This window comes from Mytilus edulis, chromosome 3 (genome assembly GCF_963676685.1).
Source record: "Mytilus edulis chromosome 3, xbMytEdul2.2, whole genome shotgun sequence".
NCBI classification, from domain to species: domain Eukaryota; kingdom Metazoa; phylum Mollusca; class Bivalvia; order Mytilida; family Mytilidae; genus Mytilus; species Mytilus edulis.
In genome coordinates, this window is record NC_092346.1 from 68,328,503 (window position 1) to 68,354,899 (window position 26,397).

General features: G+C 31.2%; 1 protein-coding gene across 1 annotated transcript in view; it reads right to left on the reverse strand.

Moving 5' to 3' along the window:
• LOC139517231 (outer kinetochore KNL1 complex subunit KNL1-like) overlaps window positions 1-25,475 on the reverse strand; it is a 34,421-nt gene extending 8,946 nt beyond the window's left edge. The window contains exons 1-19 of the mRNA XM_071308012.1: window positions 25,400-25,475; window positions 23,284-23,382; window positions 22,258-22,305; window positions 21,637-21,716; window positions 20,850-20,902; window positions 20,420-20,444; window positions 19,269-19,312; window positions 17,851-17,909; window positions 13,279-13,511; window positions 9,566-12,654; window positions 7,578-7,798; window positions 6,590-6,712; window positions 6,126-6,235; window positions 5,721-5,811; window positions 4,755-4,871; window positions 4,324-4,411; window positions 3,621-3,734; window positions 2,273-2,312; window positions 92-232 (exon numbers count right to left, since the gene is read on the reverse strand). Coding sequence (XP_071164113.1) covers window positions 92-232; window positions 2,273-2,312; window positions 3,621-3,734; window positions 4,324-4,411; window positions 4,755-4,871; window positions 5,721-5,811; window positions 6,126-6,235; window positions 6,590-6,712; window positions 7,578-7,798; window positions 9,566-12,654; window positions 13,279-13,511; window positions 17,851-17,909; window positions 19,269-19,312; window positions 20,420-20,444; window positions 20,850-20,902; window positions 21,637-21,716; window positions 22,258-22,305; window positions 23,284-23,346 — 4,739 coding nt within the window. The 5' untranslated portion in view covers window positions 23,347-23,382; window positions 25,400-25,475. The remainder of the gene's footprint in view (window positions 1-91; window positions 233-2,272; window positions 2,313-3,620; window positions 3,735-4,323; window positions 4,412-4,754; window positions 4,872-5,720; window positions 5,812-6,125; window positions 6,236-6,589; window positions 6,713-7,577; window positions 7,799-9,565; window positions 12,655-13,278; window positions 13,512-17,850; window positions 17,910-19,268; window positions 19,313-20,419; window positions 20,445-20,849; window positions 20,903-21,636; window positions 21,717-22,257; window positions 22,306-23,283; window positions 23,383-25,399) is intronic.
• Window positions 25,476-26,397: the final 922 nt, after the last annotated feature.

Here is a 26,397-nt window from a genome sequence, read left to right on the forward strand (position 1 = left end):
AAACAGTACAATAAAATATCAATTTCTGCAATAGTCGAAAACATCCAAATTTGCAAGATATTTCTTAATAAAGTCATGTTAGTGTATTTACCTTTCAAGGGTATCAAATTTTTCCTCTAATTCTTGAATTTCCAGTTGTACCATTATATTGTCATCTGTCTCCTCTTCATTGTTTATAATTTCTTCTTCTCTCTGTAGTTTTGATTTTTCTGTCTGTAGGTTCAGTTTTTCTCTATTTAACATAAATTTCATGTTAGTCATTATATAACTATCAGATCAAATATCAAAATCTAATCACAAATCTTTAAATAACATTATCTATATATACATCTAGGAATATGTCAGAGACAACAACCTGGCCAAAGAGCAGATAACAGTCAAAAGCCACCAATAGGTCTTCAACCTAGGGGGGAAATCCTGCACACCCTTAGGTGGGCCTCAGCTAGCCCCTTAATAAAAAAAATTATGCTAGCATGTCAGAAACTCACCAATACCCAAATTAGGTATACTTGTATGATGACAATGAAGCAATTTTCGAATTTAATTTCCTCTTGTAAACCCTAAATACTGATATTTACATGCATATTGCAAAATCTTCCAAAACTTTAGACCATGTTGATATAAAATTTGAGATTAAATTTGCATTTTATCATCAAATGATAATCATGATAATGGATTGTAGATATTTTACAAGATTTTTGCTAAAAAATGTTTGAAAGAATATCATTTGTTGAATTTATGTGAATATGCAGAGGTCTCATATTTTGTCTTCAATTTAATTCTCACAAGTCGTTGAAACTAGTTGCTAACCATGTGAGACCCTCATGGGTATTTTAGTTCATTTATAGCGAACCCTATGATAGTTTTCCATAGATTCACCTGCAAGTTACCTGTCGACTTAAACTTTTGGCAGTTCTATTGTCCCATCTAACAAATACAACAGGTATTGTTCTCTGTATAGTTTATTCACCAGGACCTTTAAATTTCTTCCAAGAGAAAGCTATCACTCAATGATTAATTTACCTGAACAAAAAATTGAACTGTCAATGATGAAAAAATACTAATACCAATACTAAGTAAGGACTCACAAAACTGCATGTGGTGTTGTATTTATTCAATACCAAAAACTCGTTTTTAATGTGTTCAATATTAACAATGATTAATACTGATTTAAAAATTAAAAGTTGATTTTATATGATTATTTTTAAATTAAGGTCTTCATAAACATAGTCTATAAATTAACAACAACAAAAACATGCAAATTCATTGGAAAATACTAAAAAATGTGTCTAAAAATTAACTTTTTATTATTAAATTAGATTTTATATTGAACAGATTGAAAATATATTAATGATATATTGAATAAATACAATATTGCATAGAGTGGGGTGCTCATTTTCGCCACATCTTTCCATGTTTTCTACAGTTTATGTTCAGGTCTAAATGTTTTTGAAGTATACCGATATTTCTATATGAAGATAACTTCAAATGCAAAATATACTTAAGCTTGAAAACCGGTTTGTTTTCAGAAAATCATCTGAAAAGTTAGATTAAAGAGTGTTTGAAATTTCCGGATGTTTTGTCAATGGGGGACACATATTCGCCGTTTTTACACTTCTATTTAAAACCAAATAACCGCAGCTTTTAACAATTTTTATCAAATCAATTGCATAATAGATGAATAGCAGACATTTCAAAGGTATTTAAGAATTCAAAATTAGGGCATTCAGTCAAATATTTACTTAGAAATACTTCTTTGAAATCGTGTTTTTTATTCAGGAAATTGTCCGAAAATCGTTGTCCGTTTTTCGGTTATTTTCGGTAGGAGCCGCAATTTTGTCAGAGTTTAAAAAAATATCATATTTGTTATAAAAATATAATTTACGGGTACATTTCTACCATTTCAGCCATCCTTTGAAGTTTTTACACCTCAAAATCCTTAAACGGCGAAATTGTGTCCCCGGCGAAAAATGAGCACCCCACTCTACAGTTTATGTGCGTTTATAGAAGTATTTCAATAAAAAAAAGATAATTTTTTGGTCAGGTAAATTAATCAATGTGATATATTTCTCCTAGAAGAAATTTAAAGGTCCTGGTGAATAAACTATACAGAGAACAATACCTGTTGTATTTGTTCAATGGGACAATAGAACTTATAAAAGTTTAAATGGACAGGTAACTTGCAGGTGAATCTATGGAAAACTATCCTAGGGAATAACAAACCCCTAGTTTAACTAAGAGGGAGAAAAAAAAATAATTAAAATGTGTATACCTCTCTAGATCAACTTGAGTTTCCTTTAATCCTTCCATTTCTGAAATAAATTTAAAAATATTTTGAAAAGAAAACAATTGTTATTTTAGTAATTTAAAATGCAATCTGTTACGTACATTGTCAGTAAGATATGGTAGGCGACTTAAATTATGTTATAGTATGAGACTCCCTCTGAGTGTTGTAAATGTAATTTAAGTGTGAATACACAGAAATGTCTTATCCATATTTTGAATAAGAATAAGCTTCTTTTCCACCAGCAATACAGATTTAATTTGTTTGGTGTGAGTGTTGAAGACCGTACTTTGACCTGTAATGATTTCCTTTCATAAATTGCGACTTGAATGGATATTTGTTTTATACGCACTGATACCACATCTTCTTATATTTAATTTATAGATATGATTCTTAACTACTGCTTCTGATGAATGAAGGCACAAAACATGGAGAAAAGCTTACACTTAATATTTCTGTCAGATGATATGAAAATGGCAAAAAAGGTAGCTTTCACTTTTATATTGCTGAGGTTGAAGTTGAAGTTGATGTTTGATTTTTAATTTTCAAGTTCATCAAGTAGGTTGGAATTGACTGTTGAGAATTTCTCTGTTCAATTATAAGTAATGCCTGATTTAACAATTTTTGCTGTGTTTATATGTTTCATATTTCACCTTCTAAATAGCTATTTTCAAGGTGAAATTAATGTAAATGCCTATACTGTGGATTCATTTATTTTCGTGGATACCAATTTTCGTGGTTTGAGAAAAATTTACATGTTCGTGGATATTTAATTTCGTGGTTTTGTAAAGTCTGCATTCATTCCTGTAGAGAATTTGTAATTTGTTGAACATTTAAATTCGTGGTTCCCTGGAACCCACGAAATCCACGAAAATTGGTATCCAACGAATATTAATGAATCCACAGTAAATAAGAATTATGAATTTGTATGTCACACTGGTAATAAGAAGATAACTGTTAACATGTCACCCGTAGACTTAATTTGCCACCATCCAATCACCAATTGATGCCGTTGGAGCTAATAATACAAAATTGTTATTTCAATTCTAATGTATCTAACAACGTCAAATCATACATATAAGTCTGTCATAATTCGTCTACATTAGTGCATACGTTTTCATAGCAAAATGTATATTGATGCCATGAAATTTGGTGACGTTATCTAATCAAAAAGAACATTACAAACAGTGTTGCATTAGAAATCCATGTATAATTCATTTCTTGAAGTCTAACAACTATAACAGGATCACATCACTGTAGTTTTCATTACTCATCTAGCTTTTGGATAAAAAATGCAACAGGCCATTAATCAAAACTACATCCCTTCCAAACTTACCTTGTTCTTTTTGTTTAACTTCTTGATCTAATGAATTTAGATATTCTATGTCTTCTGGTTCTGGTAGAGGTTTCTGCTCTAATTCTAGGATCAATTTATCTAACTGATTTGAAACTGAAATATTAATAAACAAAGTTTAAAAACCAAATATGAATACATATGATGAACCAAACAGAACAAATATTTAGATACATACAAAGTTAGTCATGGTTACAGGCAACCAGATCAAACTTTGTACATTGAAAATACTTTGCTGTTTACATTCAGATTAGTATTTCTAGGGATTTCTTTATAGTTTCATTTAATCAGAAGAAAAACAACTCATTCATGACCCCATTGCTTCCTATATTAATTCCTGCAATTCCATGTCAAAACAATGCCATATCAAGGTGTGTTATGAAAAAAAATCACATCCCTCAATTGCATTTAAGAGAGGACAGAAGTATAAAACTAAATGAAGAATGCCCCTTATCAAGCCCTATATTAGTGGCCTCTATACCTTAAATTACAGAAGATTACAAAACTAGTAATAAAACATTGACAGAGAGGAAAACTCTTTTAGAAAAGTATGTCACAGTTGCAGGTGAAAATATCTTGTTCTAGATCAGAATTAAAACACAGTTAGAATCTTTATCAATGCCAACTATCTTTAACAAATGGTCAGACAACAAAAAATAAACTTCGAACTTATATTCATTTTTACCATTTGACAACACTGATAGCTCTTCTTGTATAGTATCACTAGCTTGAACCACTCCGTTTACTTCTTCACTCAATTTCTCACGTTTTTCCTGTAAATAATTAAAGTTGTAGTAACAAGAGGTGCGTAGTAGGAACATGAATTGTGCAACTGGATTTATTTAGACCATGAAAAATAACTTTAAAAGATCAATAGTTGTTTACTTTTTATATTTACGGGTAAACCATGGCTGGCAATGAAAACAATATTCTGCATTTCTCAATAAAAACAAATAAATAAAACATTTGAAAACACCCCTTTTTTCAAAAGATACTATGATTTAGAAATTTCAGGAAAATTATTAATCAGAGAAGCAGCAACAAAGCATTTCATCAAGAACAAATGTTTCATATAATTACAATACTAAAAGATTTCAAGCTATACTAAATAAATACCTTTATAACGTCATAAAATTGCTCATGGCAATGTAATTTCATATCTTTCCACTTCTTATCCACTTGTTTTGAACAATATTTTCTCATAACAGTTACTTTTTCTTTCATTTCATATTTCTGAAAGAAATAAAAGTAAGCTCTCACAAGACATGTTTTTAATAAGAAATGTCTAATATTTAGAACATTCAATTTAGTTGGACTTGATTTATAGATGTACAATATTGGAGGTTGCCAGGTAAGTTTCAGATTAGTTTCTTCTATTCAATATCATCATAAATCTACAAGAATCATTTGTTGCTGAGGTCTTGTCTGTAAGTGATATTCTTTAATTGACTGATTAATTGTTGGTGTTTATTACCACTTTCAGCTGACTTTGCAAATGATTTTCATTGTTATGGAGGAAGCTGGACAACATGGACAGAATATCTGGCCGTTAGCAGGTACATTTTGTAAATTGCAAACCTAGTTTAATTTAGATTTAAGTTGAATTTAAGCGGTTTTGGACATTTTGATGTTTTGCAAGAAGTGAAACCCTAACGCCAATATGAACATTTGAAGGGTGATATTCTGTAGATTTACAATACTTTTTAATTTTTAAATTCAAGTAGCCAAAACAGTGGCTTGGTTATACCTTCTCCATTGATATTTTTCAATCAATTAGTCATCCTTGTCATTCCCTGGCCTTTAGACTATTATTGTAAGTCAGTGTAAATTACCATACATATAACAAACTTCCAAATTTGTTTTTGTTTCCAGTATAAACGCTAATGTTTGCTGTCAACAACAATAAAATGTGTGAATTTGTTACTGGCTTTAAATTTGTGATGTTTTAAGTAAAAAAAGTATGTGTAAATAATAGTTATGAATCTGCTTAATCTTATGCCACATATTAAAGACCAATAATAGATTCAACAAATTTCTTCGGTCTGACAACTTGGTTACATTGTATAACGTTTTACTGTATACCTGTTCTTCTGATCCCTTCATACCCACATCAAACACTGCTGGCTGCTCCTCTTTAATAGTGTCAAGTAGTTCTTTTGTCTGTGGTTTTAACCTAAGGAATATATATATTCAACAATAGGTTTTGATACTTGAAATTAACATTGAAAGCTGCCAAAATAACTATGGCACTCAGAAAAATTTACATATGTTTCTTTCGATAATTCATAATCCCTTTTCTACTTCAAACAACCAAAATAATCCCAAATCCCTAGTTTAGCCAATGGACAATTAATTTAAATCCAGAAACAACAACATGAAAATCCCTAAAACCCATCTTATCCAACAGTCATTTGAGTATATCACCCATTCCATCAGGGGAGGTAAACTACAGTACTTAGATTGAAAGTCTATTATCATCTAACTTACACAGACAATTTCTCTTTAGCTTGTTCTATCACTGTATTGTATACACTGATGTATGGTTCATGGACATATTTTGCTTCAATCTGACCCCTGATGCTGTCTTTATCTACTTTCTACAAGTAAAAAAGCGTTAAATTATAAATAAGATTATAAGTCAAAATTAACATGATTATCTGTAGATCTTCAACATATATACTAATGGGGTTTTTTTCTGTTGTGCTAGAAGTTTTGGAATTCATGTACATATTTTTTTTATCATATATATACAGTATTTTAACTCTTAACTTTGGGATGAGAAAATCTACAGAATATTCAGCTAAATGATTAAAAATTGTAGAGCAGCATGCAGACCGATACATTGTGAAAGCTGTTACTGTTTTTAATTTTGAAAAGTCGACTTTAAAAAAAAACAAGACTTAGAAAATATAAAGAGATAGGTATCAGATTGGAATGGTCAAATGTCTTACTTTTAATGTGGCAATGCTCTGTCTTGCCATTTGACTCCTTTCTTTCAACCAAAATGGTACTATCACATTGATCCTCCTACAGAAATGTTCTACTGTCATGGAACCATCATCACTGTCATTCATCTACAAAATAGTAACAAATTATCATAGAACAAACAGGGTGAAACTTGTAAGAATATCAATCATATATCCTCTGACAAAGTCTAAATCAAACACTTTTTCATCACAGAAGACATGAAATAAATTCAGGTTGGCAATTATATAAACAAATTGCAGTGAATGAGTAACTTTGCAAAAGATCAAGACCTACAGATTTTAACGTTAAATATTCTCTATAAAAGTAATTCAGCTATTTTAATATACTAATGAAATTTATCTACCATTTTGAGTTCAAACACTGTGTGTGGAAGGTGCATTCAACTCCAAAATCTCAATTGACTAGGAATGTTAGTTTTTTATAAAGCCAATAGTGTTGAAAGTGGTATTAATCACCAACAATCAATCATCTTTTCTGTTGGTTTATTTTTTAGCTTTTGGTTGCTGTCTTATAGGTATATATTCCACATGTGTATTAAAGCTTTTGGTTGCTGTCTTATAGTTATATATTCCACATGTGTATTAAAGCTTTTGGTTGCTGTCTTATAGTTATATATTCCAAATGTGTATTAAAGCTTTTGGTTGCTGTCTTATAGGTATATATTCCACATGTGTATTAAAGCTTTTGGTTGCTGTCTTATAGATATATATTCCACATGTGTATTAAATCATATTGTTATAGAAAAAAACTATCTTCATGAGTAAAATATAAGTTCTATTCATAAGTTCTACCATAACACATAATGGCTGGGTGTCATGCTCTTTCAAAATTTAGTTCCATCAAGATATTACTTTGTACTGGTTACTTGAATTATTTCTAAAAATAATAAATAAACAGTGTATGAAAGTTTTAAACTATAGTGTAAGAAATGTATAGGACTAAAATATTGACCATAGATTGTTTAAGATAATCCTCCATATTTATCTCAATGATAGATCTTGACCCACTACTACATGTGAGATTAGAGTGGCTACTATCAGACTCTATGATAGCACCACTGCTAGAGGTCAGGTTCAGCTGGTAGTTTGTTGTTTCGGGTGGAACACTTGATATTGTAGTACTGGTCAACAGTTCAGCTGGCATATATATATCTGTTATTCCACCTGGTAACTCTGAAAATAGCAAAGAATTTTTGAATGAATAGAGTTATGTCTATCATGAAAGATTGTCTATTGTCTCAAGCTGCATTATGAGCAACCAGATCCCTTACCTAAATTTACTTTATATCTAGCTTTTGAAACAAATGGGTGTATGTGCTTGTCAATAATTCAAGAGCTTTAATATTAAAACAAGTAATAGATTTGAAATAATAAAATAGATCTTAAATAAGAAATGTGTCTGTCTTTCGTTAAGTTCTGTACTACATTTTTTAAAAGTAGTAAGCTTATTTGTATTAAATTTCCTGAAAACATTATTTTCAATCAGAGTTGAAATTAAAGCTTATAATAGATAAACAGTTGATTTCTTAAATGTTATGATATACATCTATATAAATTTAATTAAAAAAGAACACAAAATTCTTTTTAACAATGAACCAATGGCAATGCATTGCAATTCTTTTTAGAAATAGATATGTATCCCTTTGACACTATAAATATTTTTTGTATATAATTTGATTGGATAAGTTAACAAATCTTAACAACATTCTTGCCTTTACTAATGAGATGGTCAAAGTCTTCTAATCAATAACTAACATACTTTGTTTTTATTTCAATTATCTTATGTCTAATTAAGAAGGAAATTTACAATATTTAGCCCCAGGTTATAAATTGTACTCCAGTGGCAGTTAAATAATCTGTAATTGGGGTGGTTACCCAAACAAAAGGTTTAAATCATGCATGTCATAAAAATAAATTTTGATCTTAAAAATTACCTCAACTAATTAATTATTCTACTTTTTTTTTATATTTCCTTAAACATTATAATTAACTATATGCTAAAATATTTTTTTTAAGAGTAAAAACAAAAAAGCTAACCCTAGTCAGTAAGAAAGCTAAATTTTTGAAAAACAATTAGTTATGAATAAGTGATTATTGCAATATTAATACAAGGACATCTTTCATTTATGTTGAAAGTCAAAATTTCAAGATTTTTTAAATATTTCTAATCTTCATCATGAGATTTGATCTATAAAAAAAACCAGCTATTAACTTATGATTTAGAAACAATGCTTTGAATGATGCATTTGGTAAAGGTCTTAATTTCCACTATACAAATGTTGAGCAATATAATTGTGTTTTACTCATGTTATTTTTTGTTGAAATGTTGAAGTATGTAATTGACAGTAATCGAAAAGTAATGTAATTACTTTTGATAAAGTAATCGATTGTAAATCGATTGTAATCGATTACATACTAAAATTTAAGTAATCGATTATTTCATGTTATCGATTATTAATCGATTACATTTGTCAGTAATCGTGCCCATCCCTGTTCAACTCCATCAAAAACTACCTTGACCGAAAGCTTTAACCTGAAACTGGCATTTTATCATTTTCTATGTTCAGTGGACCGTAAAATTGGGGTAAAAACTCTTATTTGGCATTAAAATAAGAAAGATCATATCATAGGGAACATGTGTACTAAGTTTCAAGTTTATTGGACTTCAACTTCATCAAAAACTACCTTGACCAAAAACTTTAACCTGAAGCGGGACAGACAGACAGACGATGGAATGAACAGACGAGCGGACACACAGACCAGAAAACATAATACCCCTCTATTATCGTAGGTGGGGCATAAAAAAAATAAGGTTTCCCAAGCTTTTTTGCAAAATTGATGTTATTTGAGTACACAGTGCAATTCAGGTACATTGAAGTTAAACAGGCAATTCAGGTGTAAGTAAAAATAAAACTAAATATAAATTAGGTTAATAAATACCCAATGAATTGTCAGCCCTCCCATCACTTTTTGATCTTCCCCTTACTGTGATGTTGGTACTGGCTTCTAAGATTGGCAGGGGAGATTCTCCATTCTCAAAGTCTGGACCATTATGTGAAAATAACTCCTTTGAACAATGCATTGGTTGATGCTGACCCATTTCATGAGTTGTTTTATGTTCTGTTTGTGTAACACGTTCGGATATCTTTACAGTACTTCCTCTGAGAGGTGGTCTCACCTCAGAAGAAAAGTCTCTGGATGTCACAAACATTTTACCACTAGGAGTTCGTGTTTGTAAGCCCAAGCTCTTACATGCATTTTTGTCCATTCTTTCTATCATATCTGTTAAATTTAGATTGCCACCATTAAAGTCATTGTTAAAATTCTCTGCATTTTTCTTAACACTCTCTAGTTGTGCTTTATACTTAAAAAAGAAACCATCAGTTATATCTGGACTGGCACTTTCTCTTCTATTTTCAGTGTTATCTGAATTTTTATCATTTTCTCCATTCATATCCTTTCTCATTTTGTCAATCAAACTTGATATTCCTCCTTTTTTCTTATTTTTCCCAACATTTTTGTAGTTTTCAATCTCACTGGTTAAATTTACCTCAGGCTCTAACATATTCAAACCAGGTGAATGATTTTGACTAATTACTTCTATGTCTTGATGATATTTATTTTTAACAATGTCATTTTCTGTTAACGATTCTAACCTCTCTGCACCTGTATTTGTATATACCATTTCTTCACCATCTTTGAATTGCTCTGTCTTGTTTTGGGTTGTATCAGAGTCTGCTTCCGACAACCTTTTAATGACATCTGGCTGATTAGTATCTTTATCTTCACTATCAGGAGAACTACTAAGACCAACCTCTAATTTTCCTGTCATTGCTTGAGTTTGTTCCATATCATTATTATCTTTAAACAGCAATGTTTTATCCTTGGAAAGATGAGAACCCAACTCTAATTTTCCTGTCAATGCTTGAGTTTGATCCATTTCATTATTATCTTTAAACAGCAATGTTTTATCCTTCAAAAGATGAGAACCCATCTCTAATTTTCCTGTCAATGCTCGAGTTTGTTCCATTTCATTATTATCTTTAAACAGCAATGTTTTATCCTTCAAAAGATGAGAACCCATCTCTAATTTTCCTGTGAATGCTTGAGTTTGTTCCATTTCATTATTATCTTTGAACAGCAATGTTTTATCCTTAGAAAGATGAGAACCCATCTCTAATTTTCCTGTCAATGCTCGAGTTTGTTCCATTTCATTATTATCTTTAAACAGCAATGTTTTATCCTTCAAAAGATGAGAACCCATCTCTAATTTTCCTGTCAATGCTTGAGTTTGTTCCATTTCATTATCATCAGGAAAAATCACTGTTTTATTTTTCAGTCCCTCACTTAAATGCATTGATTTAGAACTCTGGCTCTTGGAATCTAGTTTGATTGTTGTATTTATTGGTCTGGTTTGCTCCATCTGATTTTCTTCATTAAATACTATGGTATTGTTCCCCACAGTGGGCGATTTATAATTTCTATTTACCACATCTCCATCAGCTTGATCCAATATGGTATTTCCTGTTGTAAGTGATGTTGTTTTAACACAAGACAGATATTCAACTTTAGATGTCAATGCACAGGTTTCTTCCATTCCATTGTTTTCTGTAAAGATGGTAGTTTTATTTTCTTTAACATATGACAGCTCGCTCAACTTTGATGTGACTGTGCATGTTTCTTCCATATAGTTTGTTTCATTGAATATTTTTGTTCTATTCTCTCTTTCTTGCTCTTTATCTGATTTTGTGATAATATCAATTTTGCCTGCAACAGTTCGCGTTTCTTCCATATCATTACTTTCATGGTACAACACTGTTTTATTGTCAAAGCTGACACCTCTTGATATATCTATATTTTTTGCCCTGTTGGGTAATTCAATTTTTTGTGCAAGTACATTTGTTTCTTCCATACTATTATCTGATATCTTTGTGTCTTCCTGTTTATTTGATTTACTCAGAACAGGAAGTTCTATTTTGTTTGTAAACACAGTTGTCTGTTCCATATCATTGCCATCTGGGAACAAACACGTTTTGTTCTTTTTATCAGTACCAAACGACTTTCGACATCCCACAGGATTGATACTAGTTAGTACATTAGTTTCTTCCATGTCATCATTCTTATACAAAACAGTTTTATTTTTTTCAAGAAGTTTACTTGAATGTACAAGATCAATTTTACCTGTAATAAGACCAGTTTCTTCCATTAAACTATTATCAGACAAAGTGGCTTTGGCTGTGCCAATAGTCTTGAGACATTCATTATAATTCAGTTTTCCTGTTAACATTTCAGTCTGTTCCATATCAAGTCCCCTGTCAAATATCTGGGTCTTTTCTGTCTCATCCTTAGCCATAATGTTTTCATTCCGCTTCACACTATCAAAGAGAAATGTATTTTTCGATTTCTGATTAGGCAGTGCATCAAAATTGATTTGGCTTCGTATAACCTCAGTGTCCTCCATATTGTTATCCTCCCCAAAAAACACTGTATGGTTGCCCATCTCATTGCCCTGCCCAAAAAACATTTTGTTGCTTCTTTCTGATGTCATCTTTGATTTCAAGAAGCTAGGTACTTTGACAGACTCTGAAAACAATGGTTCACTATTTTGAATACATTTTGTGAGAACCTCAGTCTCTTCCATGTCATTGCCATCAAACACAATTGTCCTTTCTTCATATTTATCTAGAGGTGACTCAGATGCTTTGAAGGTCAACTGTTTTAAGAATGATAATCCATCAACTTTAGAAACTGGTCTATCAGCCTCATCCAGTGGATTAAATGATTCTGATGTTATAGGTGTAAATGCTGATCTGTCGCTGATACTGGTGAGAGGTTTGCGTGATGTGACATTCGTGGTGAATGTTACAGAGGCTCCTGCTATTGTTGTCACACTCGTACTTAACGCTGTGTACTTGTTTATTGAAGTATTAATCAATGTATGGAAATCTGATTCTTGTTCCACTTTATACATGTTGTTGCTGTCAGGACTGGAAAACTTCTTTTCTGGTAAAAATAGCTTCTCTGAAATACTATTAAAGAAAAAAAACATATTTCAGTGCAATGTACATCTGATTGGACATAAAAAAAAAAGCAAAATGTTCATTTCAAGGATAGCTTTCACCATTTAAAATTAATGTTGCATGAAACGAAACAGAACATACTGATAGTTTACACAAATAAATACGGTTTACTTTTATAACAGTTGACTGATAAGTTTAAATATATATCTGTACAAATGTACCATTTTAATGGTGCAGCAGATAACTTGATCTTATCACTTTCCAATTATTTTCATAATCTCTGTCAATGCTTTGTCTCAATTGTTTAACTATTGACTGATGTATGAGGTTATCTTAAAGAAGTGATTAAAAATAAAATTATGATTAAGATTATGTATGTCAGGGATTAACTAAATCCTCCATATTGTTTTTGTCTAGGTTTTTTTTGTTGGTTTTCTGCAACTGTATTGTTCTTTTAACATACAGATTGCGTCAAACTCAGCCTTTGTATCTTATTGTTCACATGTTTTAGCTTTGTGTAATATTTATTGCATTGTATTTCTACCAGAAAATTCAGTTTTCACACTTTTGTCTGCTCAAATTTTAACATTTAAAGTTTTAGCGCCACTAATTATTTTATATGTGTATATTTACTTTTCCAAAACAGGTTTTCCTATGCTTGTTAGAAATGATTTGGCATCCAAATTATTAATGGAAAAAGATGCACCATAGTTGTCACCAAAGTCATCAACAAGAGGTTTTTCTACATTTGACTTTGACTTTTCAAAACAGTCTGTCATGTCCATATCATCAATTTGCAATATTGTGTGATTGGGACCACTCTGTATGAATGGAACATTCTCGTCTGATAACGGCAATTCTGATTCCTGTTAATGTAGAAAGATAGAAATAACAAGTGAAACTGCGAGCTACTGCTCACTGATGATACCCCTGCCGCAAGTGGATAATATTAATAGTGTAAAAATATGCAAGTGTTCGGTAAACAGGAAGTTGTCGAGTGATGAATCTGAAAACGCATCACACGGTATAGCTGACTTATATAAATCCTGAAACCAAATTTCAGAAATCCTTGTATTGTAGTTCCTGAGAAAAATGTGACGAAAATTTTCAACTTGGCTATCATGTGTAAAATCATACAAGTGTTCGGTAAACAGGAAGTTGTCAAGTGATCAATCTGAAAACGCATCACACGGTATAGCTGACTTAGATAAACCCTGAAACCAAATTTCAGAAATCCTTGTATTGTAGTTCCTGAGAAAAATGCGACGAAAGTTTCATGGGACGGACTGACTGACGGACGGACGGACGGACGGACTGACAGACAGAGGTAAAACAGTATACCCCCCCTTTTTTAAAGCGGGGTATAATGATCAATAAGTAAATGTCAACTGTACCCAGCCATAAAATTCAAAAACAATAACAAAAAGAAAATGAAGCATAAAATGTAGGTCATGTAGGTAAGAGTTAGAAAAAGTAGAGGCTCTAAAGAGCCTGTGTTGCTCACCTTGGTCTATGTGCATATCATAAACGAATAAAAATTTACAAAATTTATGAAAATTGTTAACAAGAGGCTGTCACAACGACAGCAAACCGGATTTATTAAAATTTATTTGTGTCCTGGCAATATCACAAAAACCATTACTGATGAATGGTGAAAGTGAAAATCGTCAATATCAAATTTGACCTCCATTTTGTCATCAGTATCAACATATTAAAATTTGAAAAGCTTAGATTGAATGGTTCATGAGTAAATGCAACAACGTGAATGGAAACGCCATTTTACGATCTTTCAAGAACCATAACTCCTGAACGATAAAAGTCAAAATCATCATTATTGAACTTGACCTCTATTTTGTCATCAGTAACAACATATTAAAATTTCAGAAGCTTTGGTTGAATGGTTCATGCATAAATGCATGGACACGACTGGAAACTCCATTTTTCAATCTTTCAAGAACCATAACTCTTGAACGGTAAAAGTCAAAATCGTCATTATTGATCTTGACCTCCATTCTGTCATCAGTAACAACATATTAAAATTTGGGAAGCTTTGGTAGAACAGTTCATGCATAAATGCACGGACACGACTGGAAACTGCATTTTTCAATCTTTCAAGAACCATAACTCCTGAACGGTAAAAGTCAAAATCGCCATTATTGAACTTGACCTTCGTATAGTTGTCAGTAAAAACATATTAAAATTTTAAAAGCTTTGGTTGAACGGTTCATGAGTTAATGCACGGACAACATTTGATTGCCGCCCGCCCGCCGTACATCCCCAAATCAATAACCTACATTTTTGTCACAAAAATCCGGTTAAAAATTGATTATAAAGGGCAATAACTCCTTAAGGGGTTAATTGATCATTTTGCTGTACATTATTGCTGTTTACAGTTTATCTCTATATATCATATACATTGTATATCAACATGCTATCAGCAAGCAAGACTCTTGTCATGGGATTGGACCCACCAAGACCTTGCTGAAAGAGGACCCTCAAACCTGAAACCATTAATTCCAAAACGAAAATGGGTTTTACACATAATTAAGAAAAATAATTGAAGTTTGTTCAGTTTGTTCAGTTAATTCAACTTGACAGTGACTTCTTCCCTATCATAGGCACACTTTTCAAGTCCTGCTTGAAGAAATAACTTGGAAATAACTATTCAAACTCAAAGATGCATATCAAAAGGTTAACAGATTTCATGTTACTTGCCTTGTCACAGGCAGTTCAACATCTAATATTAGAAATCTGTTTATAAACAAACGTCAACTTTCTTATCAGGATTATTCCAGTAATAAGAAGTAAAGTGTAAAGCATGCGCGTAGCTACGTTTACGTCAAAACGCCCGGGCGTACACTTGAATTTGGCAAAAAAAATAAAATCATCTCAATAAAATTAAAAGAATTAAATAATAGTACATCAACCTTCTATGTCTTTCTTTAATGGCTTGTAATTGCAAATAAAAGAGACAAACATTTTTATCATATGATATTTTTGTTCATTTTCTGTCAAAGTCTTAATATACCTTGAATTCTATACTCACTTTTCTTTTCTTTTTTTAAAGCAATTCATTAAGTGCTAAGATTTGATATGCGGTTTTCATTTTTTGTCGAGCCATTGCCATTTATGTTGCAAAAGCGAGACATTTCGATCCTAAATTTCGCCAGCGGTGACAATATTATAACTATGTACATTTAGGTTCAGTATGTTGTTAAAGTTTTAAAATATTCGTCAGAGTATAATGACGAAATTATATATGATGAGTTTTCCCGTAATTTATGGATAAAAGGAATTTCATTTTGCATTTACAGTCTGAGGTTAAAATGTGTTACATGTCAATTACTTTGTTAAACATTCGTCGAATTTAATGAAACTTTATTGAAGATTTTTTTATGGTTAATTTTTAAGGTAACACGATACCGAATGACTGATAAATTATTTTTCGCTTAGAGAAATCCAAGGCGAGAACCAGGGTTCCATAGAGAACCCTTTACAAATTTTAATATTTCACCTGAACAACTCATTTACGACATTTGCACATGAAAATGTGTTTTCGTTGATTGAGTGCTTTACCCCACGGCCCCCTAAGGCTTTAATCATATTTGAAAGTAACTGGTATAAGCCAATGACCGTCATTAAACTCCAAATAAACACAATAAATAGATAAAACATCAAAAAGAAACAATTTTTAATCTAAAGAATGTTGTTATTGATGAGTTTTCATTGACAGGAATGGTAATATGTCATTCTCGATAACGCATAAACTTCCGGAGGCTTCACCCCTGCTAATCTACTACCAACAGGTTCTTTGGCCTGGATCCGCTTGAGCCTTCAGGCCCCTCAACAAGGTTCGGGCGTACACGTAAAAATGACCTAGCTACACAACTGTAAAGGTAGGTGAACAGATGAGGCACTGTATATGACCTATCAAATCTTATCAATTTACAAGTTACTGTCATTTCAAAGAATCCATATTAAAAGTATGAATTGATCCTTTTCATGTCAAAGCCATATTCCTTTAATTTTACAATAATAACTTTGATATAAAATAAAATTGAGAATGGAAATGGGGAATGTGCCAAAGAGACAACAACCCGACCATAGAAAAACAAGAATGTGTCCTCAGTACACGAATGCCCCACTCGCACTATCATTTTCTATGTTCAGTGGACCGTGAAATTGGGGTAAAATCTCTAATTTGGCATTAAAATTAGAAAGATCATATCATAGGGAACATGTGTACCAAGTTTGAAGTCGATTGGACTTCAACTTCATCAAAAACTACCTCGACCAAAACTTTAACCTGAAGAGGGACAGACGGACGAACGAACGGACGGACGAACGAACAGACGGACGAACGGACGGACGAACGAACGGACGCACAGACCAAAAAACATAATGCCCCTCTACTATCGTAGGTGGGGCATAAAAACAACAGCAGAAGGTCACCAACAGGTCTTCAATGTAGCGAGAAATTCCAGCACCCGGAGGCGTCCTTCAACTGGCCCCTAAACAAATATATACTAGTTCAGTGATAATGAACGCCATACTAATTTCCAAATTATACACAAGAAACTAGCCTATATTTAACAAGTGTAGACATTAAAATTAGATTGAACAAGAATGTGTCCATAGTACACGGATGCCCCACTCGCACTATCATTTTCTATGTTCAGTGGACCGTGAAATTGGGGTCAAAATTATAATTTGGAATTATAATTAGAAAGATCATATCACAGGGAACCTGTGTACCAAGTTTCAAGTTGATGTAACTTTAACTTCATCAAAAACTACCTTGATCAAAAACTTTAACCTGAACTTCGCACTATCATTTTCTATGTTCAGTGGACCATGAAATTGGGGTCAAAACTATAATTTGGCATTAAAATTAGAAAGATCATATCATGGGGAACATGTGTACTAAGTTTCAAGTTGATTGAACTTCAACTTCTTCAAAAACTACCTTGACCAAAAACTTTAACCTGAAGCGAACGGACGCACAGACGGACGAACAAACGAACGAAGGCACAGACCAGAAAACATAATGCCCCTCTACTATCGTAGGTGGGGCATAAAAAAGACATATGAAGTCCCGTTTCAGGAAAACTTCAGCTTTTTTTAAATAAATTTTCTTTCAATATCAGCGCTATCTCTGAATCAAAACAAATCTTCTTCTTGTCACTGAATTATAAGTAAACTTACAATTTGTTCTTCAGAAGGCAAATTGTTCTGTATAGGTCCTGTTAACAACTTATCTAAACCTAAAATACATATCATTATAATATCAAATCAAATACAAAACATTATACTATCAAATAAAATACAAATCATTATACTATCAAATAAAACAATGAATGAATGTTTCATGCTTACAAAATACAGAAGCCCCTCTCTTAAAGCATTCAATCATAAAGGTTTTTTTTAACATACTTTGTCTTTCTTGAAACATTTATTAATGCATTATGGACATTTTGGAATTATAATAATCAGTCAGGGATATAACTCTATAGGATTATTACAGGAAATAACTTGCATGTGTTATTACAGATACTTTCATGAGGTGTCTACTCTTTATTCCTTAAATTTTCTAAATCTGTAATAACATATGTTTGTTATTTGTAAAATATTTTAATCTATAGTGGGCTCTAGGGAACTCTTAAGACTTTGCACAGAAACTAAATGCATAGCCTTGATAACTAATTTTTAAATTAGATTAATACATTTTTGATTAACCATGGTAAATCAATGAGACAAGGCTTTTTAGAGATAGACTTAGCTGTAATAAGAAGGCTTAGTTATTAAAGGAATGTAACCTATTATATGAGACACTTGGGGATTACTGGGAAGCTTGCACAGAACCTCATTACATGCTCTGGTCATTATTTCTTACAATGAATTAAAATAAATTGTAATTAAGCATGATGTATGTCTGAGCAAATGCTTTGGAGTAGCTGTGATAACACCCTTTAGTTATTACAGGCATATTTTTTCTGTAATAACATAGGTGTACTATGCATAATTGACAAACTATAAACTGTTATATCTTTCTGTAGTTAAGTATACATAAAGACAATAGTAATATCAATTGAACTTGTATACATTTTTACTAAACTAATGATGAATATTGTCCCTTTGAAACATATAACATACATATGTTATCACAGACACAGTTCTTTGATTTTGTAGTCCACAGTAACAAATGTATGTTATTTTCTGTAATAACCCTTTAGAGTTATATATCTGACTGATAATGAAATGTTTAATTGAAATTATGTTTGTATTAGTTAATCTTAACCTAAGACTGAGTGTTAATTATACAAGTAACACCATCATTGATAGGTTGGAATAGCTGTGTGAATAGCACCAACAGTTGCATATACTTCTTCATTTTGCAGACAGATAATCATTTTCATTTATGAATCACAAATTCAAGGTATCTCAATGCAAAGTCAGCTCTAGGTCTTTTGGATACAGTGCTAAACTCTGTTTGTTAAATGAATTGTGAATCCATACAAATGGATGTATAATGTATTAAAAGGTGTCATCTTTGATTACAGTTTGTAAAATAACAAGGATGTCTATTTTAAAAGAGGTTAGCCAATATCTCTAATAAACTTTACCTTGAATTTCACTTCTGCTGGTATGCTGTGGAACATCAGGCAGTCTGAAAACATCCATTAAATATAAAACAAATTATAGGCTTTGCTAACCATGGAGACAAATACACTTAAAATGACATGTTGACAATGTGTCTACCAGATTTTTTAGTGTTTGAATATGTTAAATATTTCATACTTCTAGTGAAGAAAAGTAGCTTATATTAGATTTAAGAAAGCAAAATTTCTCTGTCTAAAAACACAGTACTGTTTTCGTGACATTCAGCTTTTTTTAAAATTTGGAATCCTTTATGGTATTGGCTTTCAAGTTAAAATCAGTGTTTTTTTGCAGTTATGTCATTTCTAGAGTGTGTCAAGACCACACTCATTTTATTCAATAATATGGAACATGTGCCCTTTTTCTTGATTGGGCAACTAACATAAGATTGAACAGTTAAATCACAAAGGGTGTGTGGTGCATACTATTAATTTCCATTAAAACTATTGATTTCGTGGCTCTGAAATAGTGTCATGAATGTATATTGTATATTAAGAATTTGACATTAGTGATAATTCACCAGTTATTGCTGGTCTGCAATAGGGGTAATTCAAAGCTTGACATCTAGAATGGGTACTTGTTTATTATTGAGTTTTTTTACACCTAGCGTCCTTTGATCTGCATGTTTTATAGGATTACTGTATTGTTTATGTTTAATCTAGGTGAAAGGTGAGCACTTTAAGGGTAAAGATTGCTTTCATTTAGAATTTTGTGATTTTCAAAAATAAACATTAAATTGTATTTTGCTGAAGGCAAAAAACATTTTAGTTAGAGTTATCTTCCTTTGTTCATGATTGTACATTAGTAGTTGATTTTTTTTATACTTATCATGTAATTTTTAATAAAAGAATCTTTTCTTGACAAGTATGGTAATTCAAATACAAATCATACTGTAACTTAGATATTAAAGTACACAAAATGTATAACGTATCATCAATACATTGCATAACATGACTGGATAGGATCTATTTAAACATCACTTCACTGCACTAATATATTTGTTTGAACTATCAAAGGCAGTGACCAACATTGGAAGATATAGATATCAAGTAAATACCATAGGATTGCAGTTCATGCAATCTTTAACCAAAAACTAGCCTCATTGAGGTTAGCTTACCTCTCAAGTTCTGGACTAGAATCATCTGAAATATAACAAAAGAGGATTTTATTTAATTTTTTAAGGTTTGACTCCTTATTAGATGAAATATATTTAACACATCAGGAACAATTCAGTCACAAACATCTGCTTTTAGTTTTATTCTAACATCTGATAGACCTTAGGGTAGTTTTTCAATAAATTACAATATTAGTATATTGTCCAGATACTTTTTTAGTCCACTACATTCATCAAATAACTTGGTGTCTGGTTTCATTGTCCCAACTTAGTGAGAAAAATATAAGAAATGGACAGACTGCAGTCATTCTAGATGCTTAATCCCAAATATAACATAAATATTATAACCTATATGAACAATTTGAACTCACAATATATATACAATCTAAATGTATGCTAGTTTTAAGATGGATAATAATAATCTTAATAGTACCTTCAGATTCAGGGTCTGGTAGCCATCTATGGGGAGAGTCTCTTTGAAATTCTCTGAAAAATATGATATAACAGCTATGATTTTTGCCTTGTAACTACTTGAAAATCATCCCTTGGTACAATAGAAATATTTTTTTAATACATACCTCAAAAGTCACATTCTTTATGTTCCATGTGGTTGCCTTTTGACACATATTTGTTTTTTTTGTAAATTGTGTATAAATCAAGCCGTTGGTTCTCAATTGAATTGTTTTACATTTTGTAGCTTCCTATGTTATAGGGTTTTGAAGATTTTGAATGTCGAGAGTGACCTATAATTGTCTTTATCCACATCATTTGAACTCTGGTGTATCTCATTCTATGTTCAACAATTAGAATAGAATTGTGTCCAGTATAATTATTTGTTCTTTGAATTAATGTCTTTTCTACAACTTATCTTTTTGTCTGATGACATTCTTAAATAAACAGAGAGAACAACTGCATCTATCATTATGCTTAATTCAGAAGGTTTAATAAGAAACAATGTGTTCCTTTAGAGCTGTCACACCATATTATCTACTTATAATTTGATTATAGTAATGTCTCAAAAAAAGTTCAGAGATATCACTTTTCCTTGAATGCATTTTCATGATCTACTCATTTTGTTTTGGTGATAAATACAATCTAGTCACATGTTTTCTTCTAACAAGTCAGAGTCTAAGAACCGGGAAGTTAACTTTACATGGCCTAAATGAATAAGCCAAAAAATTAGTGTGAACTGATTTGGAACTTGGAGAAAATTAGCTTACTTTACTTGGTATGTTTCAGCAAAGCTTACTCTCCTTGATGATGAAATTCTTGCTTTTTTCCTTGGTATAACCTCTGTCACCTATAAAACAAATGTATGCAAAAATTATTGTTCATAATGAATATAAATGTGACTATAATTTCAAAGTTTTATTTAATACATGGAAAATGTAATAACTATTCCCTAAATAATTTTGTCAAGAGTTTGTACTATATATTCAGTTTTTGGAATTTTATCTTTTTTCTTAGTTTATTGAAAGGACTCTGACACAAAACTTTTTACAAATATCTAGTAGATCCATTGACTGTCTTCAAACAAGCCAGTTTCTCTGCTGCAATCTCATCAACAGGTGACAGGTGAGTTGTAGCTGAAAAACATCGTCCAGAACATGCAGGAAATATTGGCCACTGGACATTAAACAACCGAAAATCAATCATCCTATAGTTTGAAAGACCATTTATGTCTGTTTATCAATGGTGAACACTTATAGTGTCATGAATTATCTTTTTACACAACTGAGAAAAAACATCTCACTTGAGTAGCATGAGACGGAAATTATCATACAGAAAATCAAGGAATTTCTTTTGAAAATAACAATAAAGTTGTTATAAACATTACATACTGCCTGATTTGTATCAATATCTAACAGAGGATTTTTTGTCTTCAAGATCTGAAATAAAAAATCAAATTTTAAAGATTAAACTCCTATTTCACAGTGCAATCAAATAGATGTTTTCAGGAAAACATATTCTTTTTATAAGATTGAGAATGGAAATGTGGAATGTGTCAAAGAGACAACAACCCAACCAAAGAGCAGGAAACAGTCGAAGGCCACTAATGAGTCTTCAATGTAGCTAAAATCTCTATCTAGAAATGCATACCACATCTTTTTCATGTAGGAAAAGTTTTTTTCTCTTTACATTTTGTAAATAAAATCTACACTTGAATTTAGTGAACATTTTTGAATAAAAACTTTTTGTGTTCATTTTATTAGATATCAAGAAATTGTTACGAGTTTGTACAAATGTTTTGCTGAACACAGAAGCTGTTCATGTATACAAACTTTGCTTTTTTTTAACAGGCAAGTTTTTTTTCTTATAGTCTAGATCTGTGATCTAATCTCATGGTATAAAAATGATTTATGATAACAAATGATGAAGTGTTATCCATTGAAAGTACTCCATCAAAAAGTTCAATTTATATTATCTGTTTATACATGTATGTACAATAACATGTACATTGTACGTTTGGGATCCCGCTATTTACATATTTAACCCCACCACATGTTACATTTTGTATACATGTACATCTTTTGTTGTGTGTCCCAAGTCAGAAGCATCTAATTCAGTGGTTGTTTTTTGTTGATGTGTTACATATTTGTTTTTACATTTGTCATTTTAGGGGCCTTTTACAGCCGACTATGCAGTACAGGCTTTGCTTCTTGTTGAAGATTGAATAGTAACCTATAGTTGTTAATTACGTTTCATTTGGTCTCTTGTGAAAAGTTGTCTCATTGGCAATCACACCACATCTGTTTTTTTAATAAAAACTATCAAAAACTTTGATTGACATTCAATACGAATAGCACTGCAAATATAATTTGAGCTTATTTCTATACACTATTTAAGCAACATGTTGTGTGACTTACCGATGAAGATCTTCGTCCAGATCTCCTTCTTCTAAATCTATGATCTAACGTATCCTCTTCCATTTCTACTATCTAATACATAGTACAGTATTAATTCATCTGGTAAAAAAAGTTTCTAAAATTATATGATGTGTATTCCAAGAAAAAAAATGAAGGGTTAGACAGCACATTTTATTTCTTTCTGTGATCTAATAAAAAGGTGCAATTAGGGCTTCTGCAGCCAGTCACCATTATCCATTTTGTTAAAAAAAAAAATTGTTGCTTATAAAATTCATAATCATGATTATTAGTGAAATATATTGCTAAGAATTATAATAGGTTGATGCCATCCATCTTTTCCAGAATTTTCCAACATCCTTATCATGTAAAACTCTGATTGTTTACCTTAAAATCATGTATGTTTTTCGAAAAATTTACAGAAAATCACTTTTCAGCTGATTGAAAAAAGGTATAAATCAAGCATTTAGAAGCTTTTGATAATAAACTAATTAATAAAAGGTGTTTCTTGTACATGTATGGTCAAACTGCTTCATTTGTCACTAAACTTAGTAGTTTCACAACTATTATCTAATTGTGTAGTAGTGTATACTTTATATATATCTTTATTCTGTCAAACCTTTGCAATTACAATGGTATACAGACACTACATGACATCAATAATACAGACATAAATACATGAATACACAGAGCAAAATATGTACACTATTTACAATTATACTGATAGTATTTAGCCAGGAGGGCACACATGGGAATTTATAAATCTAATGAAAGTACACAGCTTTCTCAATTTAGATTTTATATTTAAATTCATAATTTTCTTAAACATAATTATATTTGGACGATTTACATATTTTTTATCAATACATTCGTTTCTTTTTTCTGACATCTCTGTGCACATCATAAAACTTTGAAATCAATTTAGTACTCTTGTTAAAATATGTGTTCATTTTATCAAATGTTTTCAAACATTGTGCTGGAAATGAAAACTGTTCTTTTTTTTAAAACGAAAACAAGTGCAAAATTTAGGAAAAAACTGTCAAAACCATAGAATTTGCATTAGTTCGCTGATTCTAAAAACATGATCCTGCAGCTTGTTAATTTTAACCTGTAAATATGAGGGTAGTAATGGGGGGACCTTCATAAAGAATAACGCCTTAACGGTTAAAATTCTTGCCAAATAATGTTAATGATAATTTTTGGTGCCTGACAATAAAAATTATGTACACTTTACCTCTGACTATCAAGATATTTTGATGAATCACAGCAAAATTTAAACTAATTAGACGCTAAAAGTAGCTGAAAAATAATGTTTGAAGCCTGTTAGTAAAGGGCCTAAACCTTATCATTATTTGAAAATCTGTCCCAGTTGACCCTAGAATCTGCCTTGCTTGAACTATTGACGTCATACAACTATCACTTTTCCATTGTGGCATCAGATATTTTGAATTATGACTTCAAAATTAATGGGAACCTTTATGATGGCAAACAAATAGCGATAAGGTGTATGCCTTTGGGATCCTGCCTTTGTGACAGGTTTTATAAGTGATTGAAATGCCTAAATTTCTCATGGTTTCAATTCACAAATTTAACTTGTCTGCATATTGCTTGATGTGCCAATATAGGATAAAGGTTATGGATAGATAAATTGTTTAATTATGATTTTTGCTAGTTAATGCCATGTGCAGATTCTTAATTGTAATAATCAAATATCTGATTTATCATTTGATAAATACTTTATACATGTCATATGGCCAAATATTAAATAGGTCACAAAAGTAAAACAGAAATCACAAATATATCCTTTTTATAGTTTTATGTACAGTTTTGTACCTTATAGTTTTATGTACAGTTTTGTGCCTTATAGTTTTATGTACAGTTTTGTACCTTATAGTTTTATGTACAGTTTTGTACCTTATAGTTTTATGTACAGTTTTGTGCCTTATAGTTTTATGTACAGTTTTGTACCTTATAGTGTTATGTACAGTTTTGTACCTTATAGTTTTATGTACAGTTTTGTACCTTAAATGTGGAACTATTTAGAAAAATTGAGTTAGTGTATGTTTCATTAGTTTCCTATTTGGTTTAAGATACAAACAAGCGATGTATTTCTATTTACCTGTTTATGTTGACTTTTGAAGTTCGGAATAACCCGCTCAAACAATAACGCCATCTAGGATTAAAAGGGACAAAACTCTTCGGTGCGTTCTGAAAATGACGTATAATTGACCTAAACTATGCACTGCTAGCTAATTTAAAAAACAATTAAACACATTTCCCATGAAGGATTTGTATCACTATACAAATCCTTGTTCCAATCAAGAAAGAGAAGTAACATTGAAGACATTCGAAAATATCAAATATTCCTTTACAAATATTTTTTCATACTTTGCCAAACCGTAGTATCTATTGATATAGATGTTCAAAAATATAATGAAAATAATAGGTCACAGCGCATTTTCTCAACCTACAGGTTGTGACAAAATGACACATTTTGTATAGATTATACAGGGAAAACACTATTTTGTGATTAGAAACTAAACTAAATGATAGAATTGTATTATAAATTACGAAAAGATAGCTTTCAGACAATGCTTTGAGAAAAACAAAAAAAGAAAGGGTCTCCGCACGTTTTTTTCCAGCTAAAATACATAATAGGAAAATTCCATGAAGATTCCTTCAGAAAATGAACTGTTTTCGAGTTACCCCTCTTAAAATGTCAATCAAAAAAACATTTCAAAACAACCAAAAATAATCGAAATTTATAAAAATATTAATATTTATAAGTCATATTCTTTTAAACTGGTTCTTTTAAATAAACATTTACATTATATATCTGCATTCCTGCATCAAATTTTGCTGACTTGATAGAAAATCTGGACCTTAGGTTCCCTGTTTTTTATAAACCAAGATGGCGAAAGACCTTATAGGGATACCCGATATAGAAAAAAATCGGCGGCCCCCAAACCCTGCCTCCCCTGAATTCGAACCCTAGTTACGGCCCTGTTCAATAATAATTACCACTCTTTGTTTCTAAAGCAGAACTATTATAAAGTCAACCTTTCCGAGTATTATGTCGATCCATTTGTTTACTGTACATACGGCATTTGTCGAACG